Source organism: Lampris incognitus, chromosome 17 (assembly GCF_029633865.1).
Source record: "Lampris incognitus isolate fLamInc1 chromosome 17, fLamInc1.hap2, whole genome shotgun sequence".
Lineage (NCBI taxonomy): Eukaryota > Metazoa > Chordata > Actinopteri > Lampriformes > Lampridae > Lampris > Lampris incognitus.
The window spans coordinates 14,920,132-14,931,033 of record NC_079227.1 but is presented as its reverse complement, the minus strand read 5'-3'; the positions used below and the strand labels follow the sequence as shown (position 1 = coordinate 14,931,033).

At 45.6% G+C, this 10,902-nt stretch overlaps 1 protein-coding gene across 1 annotated transcript in view; it reads left to right on the top strand.

Annotated features, from left to right (window-relative positions):
- Nucleotides 1–9,940: 9,940 nt before the first annotated feature.
- LOC130127436 (rho GTPase-activating protein 23-like) overlaps nucleotides 9,941–10,902 on the top strand; it is a 30,074-nt gene continuing 29,112 nt past the window's right edge. The window contains 2 exon segments of the mRNA XM_056297072.1: nucleotides 9,941–9,970; nucleotides 9,972–10,157. Of these exon segments, the coding sequence (XP_056153047.1) occupies nucleotides 9,941–9,970; nucleotides 9,972–10,157 (216 nt within the window).

Here is a 10,902-nt window from a genome sequence, read left to right as displayed (position 1 = left end):
CTTTAAATGACTCGTTAATGGCGGAAGGTGCGGTGGAATTCAGTGTCATAGTGCAGCTTGTGCAGGCGGGTGGTCCACTCCTCTAAAACTAACACACTTCTTCTCTTCCGGAGTTATTCACATTTTAAAAAAAAGAGTAGTAGCCAGGGAGAGGCTGAAAACCATGTTTAGCTGCGCATAGCCTTAAAATAGTCTCAGATCAAGTCCGAATGCGTGGGTTATCTCCCCACAAAATTTACCCGCGTCAGATTCTGTGCGCTCAGCCAGGCAGACTGGGCTTGCCTTATATGTCCTGTACGAGACCTCCAAATATTTTCCATTCAAGCAGATGGTAACTGGACAGTTGTACCAGGTTTGGGTCACTTCAAGTGATCAAGAGGGCAAGAGAAAAGCATTTCTCGTGAGATATTCAGCTGATATTCTCTGAGGCAGGTATCGAGTCTGTTAGATAATGTAGGCCCATGTGGTTCAATGATAAAGGTTCGCCGTCTTACACTAAGGAGCCTCAAACTTGTTCCAGTTCTTTCACATCTGTAATGTTTGTTTAAAGCAGTACATGCCAATATATTTAGTCTTTGACAGGTTTGCTCAATATGTAATAACAATTTTGACACTTCAGGGGAAATTTCTTATCTAACCTCCCCTGCAGGGAAGTAAGTGTGCATGGTCGTCTGCCAAATAGGTCTGTGTGGCTGGTAAGGGCTGAGAAAGTGTTGTGCCCAATGACACTTCAACAGACAGATGTTCACGGACCCAGGGCTTGAGTCCGGGTCACGAGATGTTCTTCTCTCTCCCCACCGGGCCACCTGTCTGCGTTCAGATCAGATTCTGTAGGATGCATAATGAATTCCTTCAGCGTGCAGCAACTTAGAAAGGTAACAGTGTGAACTGGCGCTTTCAGAAACTACAAAGACGGAACAGGCTGAGACTTGCCGTGAAATGCAGATGTGACAGTGGCGCCCTTTCAACGCTGCGCTACAGTCTGTGTGTTTGTGTGTTTGTGTGTGAGAGAGAGAGCAAGAGAGAGAGAGAGAGAGGAATGAAGTGGGAAGATGCTGCATGGGTCAAGGTTCGAAGGTCAATCATGGAGCGCTGCTAATTTAATACACTGATAGAAAACCAAGATCCACCAAGTGTAACCATGTGGGGAAAGGTGTGTGGGAGAGTGAGGGTATGTATCATTAAGAGACAGGGGGAGGAAAAAGAGAGAGCGAGAGAGAGAGAGAGAGAGAGAGAGAGAGAGAGAGAGAGAGAGAGAGAGAGAGAGAGAGAGAGAGAGAGAGAGAGAGAGAGAGAGAGAGAGAGAGCGAGAGATTCTCTTAGCACACACTGGGCCATTCTTCTTGCAGCAGGTGGGCCGCACAGGAATGTGTCAATGAAAGAGCGATAGTGATTACAGTGCAGCAATGGAATGGTTTGTGTGTGTGTGTGTGTGTGTGTGTGTGTGTGTGTGTGTATACATGTTAGTGTTTGAAAGACCAAAAAAAAAGTTGATGGATGAATAAACGAGAGCAGGGAGGCCTGTAAGAGGTAAACGTGTGTTAGATGAGTGGGAAGTGAATCAAAAGAGAAGAATCCGCCTCATAAAAAAAACCCAACCCCACAGGAAAGCCAGATAAAAGAGGAAGTGAGAGAATGGTGGGCATATGGGCATCAGGTGCACACAACAAACCCCCTTAACTGCTGCTGCTCCTCTATGTCAGTGTGTGTGTGCGTGTGTGTGTGTATGTGTGTCTGTGTGTGGACGCGTATGTCATGTGTATGGACACATCCCCCCCACCCCTTTGCCTGTGTGATGCAGAAAGCCCCAGAAAAATCTCTCTGAGGGGATCTCACCCCATCTGGGCACACAGCTGCTGCCCCATGCATTTGGGATGTGATACCGAGCCCCCCCCCCCCACCACCATATACACACACACACACACGCACCTCCTGCCTGCCATTACTCTGTGTCAGTGTAAAGCTGTGCTTTCCACCTGAGATCTGCAAGTGAAGCGTTGGCTCCTTCCCCTCTTTGTGTCCGGGAAAATGGATACGGTGTTGTGTATACTTGACAGATAATGTATTTTTGCACTTGTCTCAGTCCCCGGACGGGTGAATAGCAGAAGTTTGAAATATGTGAAGGTTTTACCTTTTTGAAAACTCAGAATGTTTAAAGAACTTGTTTTCCCCTGTCCCGTAGTTTCAGCAGAAGCCCGTTAGTATCCAGGTAGCATCTCTTGCCCAAACATAAAACGGAGAACGCGGAGGTGCACACACAGACTGCTCCCCTTCCACCTGCCTTTTATGAAAGCCTACTAGTCTTAAAGCAAGTGGGGGGTGTGGGGTGGGGGGGGGGATGCCAATCCACGCAGCAGTTTGAGAGTTTGCTTGCAGCAAGTGAAATCTCAAGACAAGTGGAGTCCTCACTTCTACCTCCTTGGTAGAGGTAAAAAGATTAAAACACTGCACCCGTCTTTATATTTCTTAGATTAAGGAAAACACATTTTTCAGAATGATGAAGATGAAATTAATTGTAAAGATTCAACATGGTGTGTTGGTTTGCTGTAGAATTTTTATTTTTAATTTTTTCAAATGCCCAGAAATGTGTTCTGGCTGTCATTCAGTCGCTGCCTGCATCAGCCTTGTTGTTGTGGATCCAGGCCAACGTGTTTAAATGGACATGAGCAAACCTACCTTGCCTCAGAATCAGTGCTTGATTGGATAAATGTAAATAGTAAAGGTTTTTGTTTTTGTGTAGCATATGCAAGTCTGACTACACCGACTGGCTTGTATAAACCATTATTAAAAGATCAAATAGGGGTGCCCGGGTAGCCTACCGGTCTATTCTGTTGCCTACCAACACGAGGATCGCCAGTTCGAATCCCCGTGTTACAATTGGCCGTGTCTGCGGATGGGAGCCGGATGTGGGTATGTGTCCTGGTCGCTGCACTAGCGCCTCCTCTGGTCGATCGGGGTGCCTGTTCAGGGGGGAGGGGGAACTGGGGGGAATAGCGTGATCCTCCCATGCGCTACGTCCCCATGGTGAAACTCCTCACTGTCAGGTGAAAAGAAGCGGCTGGCCTCCCCCGGATCGGCAGAGGGGGTGGAGCAGCGACCGGGACGGCTCGGAGGAGTGGGGTAGTTGGCCAAATTCAATTGGAGAGAAAAAAGGGGGGGAAAAGATAGAATCAGACAAGATAAGATGACAGAAGCATCGTGCTGGACTGATATTTGGAGCTTATATTCCTCTCCCCGCACTCATGTCTGTAATGATGAAGCTGGATGGAATTCGATGATACATGATGTACACATAAGTCTACACATACATGCGTGCACACCTCTGAAATATAATGATTGAGCTTGTAAAAGAGTCATCCGTGCAAGATTGGTCGCCATCTTAGAGTATTTGACGCTCTTTCAAGAGCAGAATTACTCGTTTTAAACCGAACATTCCTGAAAATCAAACTCAGCGCTGACTTTCCAACAGAACATGACGCGCCCGTGTCTGGTGTTAAGCTTGTGATACCCTCTCTTCTTGTTTACTTCCTGCCACTATTGCAATGGGCTTTGAAACACAAACTCTTTTCTCCCATCGCCTCCTCCGGCACATAAGACCCTCTGTGTAACACAGAACAATGGTCTAATGCAGCTGCATTGGTTTGACTGTAGGCTGGTCCACAGTCAGTCCTGGTCCATGCTGGAGATACAATAGAGGCTGAGAGCTTCATTTGACCAGGCTGATCCTGGAGCTGCTGTGTTTTTCAGAGGAGAACAATAAAGCATCTTTGGTTTGGTCGTAGTTTCAGAATGTCCCGGCTCGGCAATGATGAATAGTGTTCACGCTGGGTGAAGCAGTCGGGGAACTGACCGAGTTAGTCACTCTTCACAGTGGCATGTCTATCTGCAAATGCGCTTTTACACAAGCTTGGGGCCGCTGATTGGTTTGTTCAGCGCTGTAGCCTAAACATTAATGATCCATGCATGCAACAAGAGTCAGATGCTCTCATTTAACATGATCACCGTTCAAACATGCTTGACAGTGGTGTTACTGATGTGCACTATTTAGTGACATAAGTAATAAGTGAAATGTTGGCTAGCTACTGACCGCTAAAATACTTTTGTTTAGTCTCACACTTTTCTGGTCTGTTTTTGCCCCTTTGGGTTATTGGGGTCTTATGATGCAGTTGTGACGCCATCGGGGCGAGACAGGAAGGTTTACAGCAGCTGTTGAGTTTGGATGTGAATTTGAAAAGTGTTTCACGTGGCTTAGTCATGTGAGCACGTGTGTGTGTGTGTGTGTGTGTGTGTGTGTGTGTGTGTGTGTGTGTGTGTGTGTGTACACCTAAAGGTTAACACCATTTCTTCTCACAGGTTGGTGGACATACTCTCTCTCTCTGTCTCTCTGTCTCACTCTCACTCTGTCTCTCTCTCTTGTCTCTCTGTCTCACGCTACCTTTCTCTCTCTCTCTCTTGCTCTCTGTCTCACTCTACCTTTCTCTCTCCCTCTCGTCCTCTCTGTTTCATACTACCTTTCTCTCTTGCTCTCTGTCTCACTCTACCTTTTTCTCTCTCTCTCTCTCACTCTGTCTCACTCTACCTTTTCTCTCTCTCTCTGTCTGTCTCACCCTCTCTTCTCTTTCTGTGTGTGTTTTGTGCCTTGAGAGAGTTGTGTCTTATAAGTTGAAGTTGATTGGCAGGTGTGATATGGCCGTTAAGGTCACGCGTTAAGATGAGGCTGTTCAGAGCAGCTATGGCAGTAATCAACCACAATGAAGAAAAGCTTAAATATGATGCCGCTGATATTTTTAGATTAGAAAAATATTCACACAGTTGACTAAAAATAGGTCAATTAGCTATTCCCGCCTTTCAAAGAGAGAATGAGAAAGAGTGTGTGAATTGGTGTGTGTGTTGGGGGGGGTCTGTCCTCCTTTCTATGCTCTGTGCCTCTCATTGTGACCCCGAGGTAATCACCATGTTAGCATACTGCTGTCCACACTACTTATCTTACATTACAGTACAACATGGCATTCTGCATTAGCTTGTTTTATAGTTATTTATCGTTTTTTATTTACAGGGCAGTAGGGTTTTGTATGGATATGGGGGGATCTGAGGTCACATGGAGGGAGGGGGCTGAGGTCACATGGGGGGGCTGAGGTCACACAGTCATGTTTTCTGGTTAAAATTAGGCCTCTCTCTCTTTTTTTTCACACTCTACTGTCTGAGAGAGTGTCAGAGCCATTAGAAAATTCGTCCCCCAACGTCAATTGGGGCACATGAATTTCTAGTACAGTGACGTGTAAGAGGGTAAGTGAAAGTAGTGCTAACAGACCCTCTCGGTACAACTGAGCTGGGCCTTACAGGATACAGGCTCGAGGTTGAAAAAAGTCATTGGTTTGTGTGACTTCTTTGCACGCTGTGGATTTAAGAGGGTGGTTCGTCAGTAATCAGCTGCGTTTTACCCAAACTTCGAGGTGGTGGTTACCCATCTGGTGGGTTTCCTAAAATGTGGGGAGGTGAGGACCTTTCCAGGTCACTCACCAGGCCTTATGGACAGATGGAAGTCTAGCGGAAAACTTTACTGACAGGAAAGACAATAAATATAGTAGAGAGGTTACAGTTTTCCAGGTTTGTTTGTGGCTTTCTTTTTATTTATTTGTCTTCCTACTTCGTTCTCTGCAAAACACTTAGTGGAAAACCTGTTTGTCAGAAGATTTTTTGTAAATAAATGTCACTTGTGTTGATTTGGATGTCAAATGGAAAGATTTTTGTTTTTTTTTTGCATCTCTGCTTGGGATTAAATTTTCATTGAAGTTACGTGAAAAACGTTTTAAAGGGGGCCTCCTAAAAATTGGAAGTGCAAGGTTAAGCTTGAATATATTGACATATATTAGTTTTATAAATGATATTGGTATATCAAACCAGGGATGGAGTAGTTTTATGCTGCTTTAGATATGTGCAGCAAGGCTTCCCATGAGCGATATAAAGAACACATTTTGTGACGTTTATTAATGAATATTGTGCAAATGCGTTTTATAATGTAGTGCTGCCCACTAGTGGTTATGAGCTGAACTTAAATTCATTCACGTGCTTGTCCTCTCTCTCTCGCCCTCTCTCTCTTTCTCTCGCCCTCTCTCTCTCTGTCTCCCCTCCTCTCTCCCTCTCTCTCGCCCTCTCTCTGCCCCCCCCCCTTTCTGTCTCAGTCTCGCTCTGAATTGGTATGTATCTTTTCCGTCTCTTCTTCTTATGCGTATAAAAAAGTGGAAATCGACTTGAACATGTTTGAACGTCACAGTTTATTTTCTGTTTTTATGAAAGGACTTTTCATACATAACGGACAAAAGTGTGATGTGCACCCCTATCTATCTATCTATCTATCTATCTATCTATCTATCTATCTATCTATCTATCTATCTATCTATCTATCTATCTATCTATCTATCTATCTATCTATCTATCTATCTATCTATCTATCTATCTTGTTTGACTGTAAATTGTACAGATCAAGTCATAAAAAGAAAAGCACAAGAATTTGCCTACACAGTTTTCCTCTGCTAACCAATAAAGTCAACGTATTCAACTACTTTAACCTCTGCCTCTCTTCATGTAAGACAAAGTGCACTGGGTTTTTTCATGCAATGTTATTCTTGGTTGCAATTTTTCCTGTCTCACCCCCCACACACACTTTAAATTTCATATTCATCTCTCTCCTCTTACCTGCTATCTTTTTAAAAAAATATTTATAGCCTTTCTCCGCCCCCCCTATGATTTCTCTCTCTCTCTCTCTCTCTCTCTCTCTCTCTCTCTCTCTCTCTCTCTCTCTCTCTCTCTCTCTCTCTCTCTCTCTCTCTCTTTCTCTCTCTCTCTCTCTCTCTCTCTCTCTCTCTCTCTCTCTCTCTCTCTCTCTCTCTCTCTCTCTCTCTTTCTCCATGCTCTCATCTTCCTTGAGGCTGACTCTCTGCTTCGTGGTGCTCCGTCTACCTTGCTCTCTGCCTTCCCACTCATCCTCTCACTCGCCCCCCGCGCTTCCAAAACCTTTGACCTGAACTGACGAGCATTTACAAGTTTACCTCTTATGTAACCAACGAAGAAGAAAAGTGAGCGTCATACAGGAGGCAGGGGTGGAGAGGGAAAAAAACAGAAGACTATATAGACAACTATATAGTGGGGCGATGGTGGTGGGGTGTCTTTACAGTCCGTCCTCTCGTTGTGTGGCTAACAAGAAGGGATGAGTATTGCGGTGAGGATCTGAACCAAATGCAAGTCTCTAAACCAGATTTCTTCAGTTTTGAAAGCGTATTCCAAATACTGTGGACTCCGGTAATGCTGTGGGAAGATTTACTGTAACGTGCTGCTACGTTTATAGGCTATATATGGACGTCGCACGGGACCTGTTCACAAATTTAACTTTCCCCACTGTGAGAAAACTACTGCCTGTTGCAATATGGGAATTCCCACAGCCATATTTACAAGTCCAGATCACATCTTTTCTTTTTCTTTTTTTTGGGGGGGGTAATCCTAGTGTGTGTGTGTGTGTGTGAGACTGTACCCATGATTCCGGTCCGAGGGACAGACATGTTATTTCAGCAATTTGTGTTTTCGAAAGAGAGAGGGAGGGAGGGAGGCAGGCAGACGTTTTAGGCATCCAGCCAACATCTTTATCCAGAGCCACTTTCACTAGGTGACCAGACAGGGGTCAAACGTCTCATTCGGGGTTACTTCACTGGGGCATGTGTTGTATGACCTTTAGTTTATGTAGTGGTCGCTGCTGCAGATGGACAGATGTATACACAGAGAGAGACTGACAGCCGAGAGAGAGAGAGAGAGAGAGAGAGACAGAGAGAGAGAGAGAGATGAGAGAGAGAGAGAGAGAGAGAGAGAGAGAGAGAGAGAGAGAGAGAGAGAGATACCATAGAGAGAATACCATCCTCCCTTCAGCCGTCATGTGGTTGCTTGCCCTGTGCGAGCCTCAAGGTGCAGCACCGTTATAACAGAGCTGAGACGCACAGAATCAGGCAGGCGGCCAGGCATAGGCGGTCAGCGGAGGGGCCATTCTTCTTTCTCATCCGACTCCAACTCACAGATCACATCAAGTTTTTTTTTTTTTCCCGGGTTGACTTTTTCCAAATAATTGTTGAAGTGGAAGTGGAGAGGATGAGTACATGAGGATAGGACAGGACAGGGGGAAGAGAGCAAGAAAAGGAGAGTTGATGAGGGCACCGGAGGTAATGCTTGTGTGTGTGTCAGTTTCTCTTATCGTCTGTTGATCCTAGTTATCTCGCTGCTTTCTTTTTGTCATTCTCTCTCTCTCGCCCTCTCTTTCTCTCTCTCTCTCTCTAGCTCTCAGAAAGAGCTTGGTGCACAGGTGTCGAGAAAACAGGAGTTAGACCCTGACAACACTGCTAGTTTAGTTTTAAGGGAGTAGACGATGGGCTTGGGGTGGGGTGATGGCAAATACCACTCACGTGCATGTGCCCGCACACGCACACACACACACACGCACCCGCACACACATGCACCGCACACACACATGCACACACGCACATTTGTGCACATTACTTGTTTTTATAATTGTCATTCTCTTGGACACGCACAAAGACTGGCTTCCAGTGTCAGTGTGTACCCGACTGTCAGGGCGCCAGCAGCAGCAGTGGCCAGGTTGTGAGTCTAAAAAGAGAAGACAGGGAGACCCAGTAGAGAGAGAAAGAGAGGGCAAGAGAGAGCGAGAGAGGGGAGGGATAGAGAGAGAAACACTGGGTTGCAAAAGGATGGCAGGAATGTGCTACAGAGAGCAAAGAGAGAGAGAGAGCGCGTGGGGCTGTCAGAGAGCAGTAAATAGACCCAAGGCAGAGTGGGGGAGAGAGAAAGAGAGAGCGAGAGAGAGAGAGAGAGAAAGGGAGAGAGAGGAGGCATTGCCTGGGTCGAGAGAGGAGAGAGGACTATACTTAGACAGCAATAAAGACAGTCAACCACAGCCAATACTGCGCTGTGGTGTTTAGCATGGAGAGCAACTCTCTGGGTCTCAAAGTACGGCTCGCGCTGAAGACCGACATGGGACAAACGCCGCTCTTAAAGCGGTGAAGAGGACGGGTAGAAAATTGGAACGACTTGGCTCATGCTGTCACTTTAGTTAATGTGGCGCTGACGATGTTTCCAACATAACAAGTGGGACCAAAGCGATCGAGACTTGACAGCGGTTCACAATTCAAAGATGTGCTGCCAGCGATTGAAGCCCGACTCCAAAACTAAACTTGGAAAGTGGACTAAGTCAGAGGTGAGAGCAGGCGAGAGGATGTCAACATTTTGGTGACAGTCAGTTTTATGATATGAATTGGTCGTAATTTTGCTAGATTAGGATTAAGGTGCACCCACCCTGATGTGCAAAAATGAGGACTATCTTAAATCAACTTAGTGGCAGACTGGATTGGTTTTATTACTACGAAGTAGACTAAATGAAATCTAACTCACCCGAAATCGGAAGATCTTCCTTTGCTTTTGGACTGTGTCTGGATCAACTCAGGAGGGGTCACAGCGTGACCCTCTGTCTTTGAGGCCTGCCAAGCAATGATCCTGAATATGCCCAGTGACCCGTGAGAGAAAAGAGATCCGGAGAGCTGCCCAAAGGATAATATTTGACATATGACCAAAGAAAAACAAAGCAAAACACAGCGACGAGCCAAATCCACTTCAAGGATTACAAATTTACACATGTAGACTTGGTGCGCTGGATGGATTAAAGAGATTGTGAAGCGTGATCATTAGATTCTCCATTCAGACGTGTGCTGAGCATTGATTTGATATGCAGCCATTGCCTGCTGACTCTTGACCACCATGCCTCAAGCAACGAGTGTGCGTAGGTGACCAGATTTCTTGGTCGCTTGGGTCGCAGCCCTTTGACCCCTGGTGGGCGGTGTGAGTGTGTAAAACCATATGTCCACGTGGGCACGAGCAAGGTAGTGCAATGTTGAACGTGTCGGACGTCGCGCCGGCCACCGTCCGGCCATGAGTGGCACTTCCAGTGTTCGGTCGGGGTGGACTGTAGCGATGCAGAGCCCCGCTGTATCTGGCTGGCCGTGTTACGGGGCGTGTCGCCCCGCGCATCGCCCCTGCCCACCCCCATTGCTTCTCCCAGAAGACGGTGTTCCCGGAGACTTGTACGCCGCCATCGCCTGTCCTGGGTAAGAGGTGTGGGGGGGTGTGGGTGTGGATGTGTGTGGGTGTGGATGGGGGGGGTATTTAAGTTTATGAAGTTATCAACACAAATTGGGCGTTGGAAACTTTTGCACTTGGAGTACGACATGTGTTGTGTGTATGTTTATGGTTCCCATGTCGGGTTGTTATGTGCACTAAATGCAAGTGGGGATTTTCATCTGTAAAACAAAATGGGAGGTTGCTATAAAAAGTGTACCAATAAAAGGAAACTTGTTTTGATATATCTGGCATGTCTGGCGGATGCTGTATGACAAACAAGTGGTTTTAACATTTAATCAGTCAAGCGGTTGCACGTTTTTCCATCAAATACATATATAAACATACATATATACATGTGTGACTTTGTTAAAAGAAACACTCAGTGGTAGGGAAAGTGCTCAACAAATAAGGAGCAAAATAATCCAGTCAGTCAAGTAAATTCTTTATGAGACAGTACAAGCCTGTTTCATGCCATGAGCAATCATCAGCTGTCAATCAGTGACTGACAGCTGATGATTGCTTATGGCATGAAACAGGCTTGTACTGCTTGTACTGTCTCATATGTGTGGATATACACAAACACACACACACATATATATATATATATATATATATATATATATTCACACACACATATATATGTATATAATTTTGATGAAAAAAGTGCAATCACTTATATATATATATATATATATACACACACACACACACACATATATATATATATATATA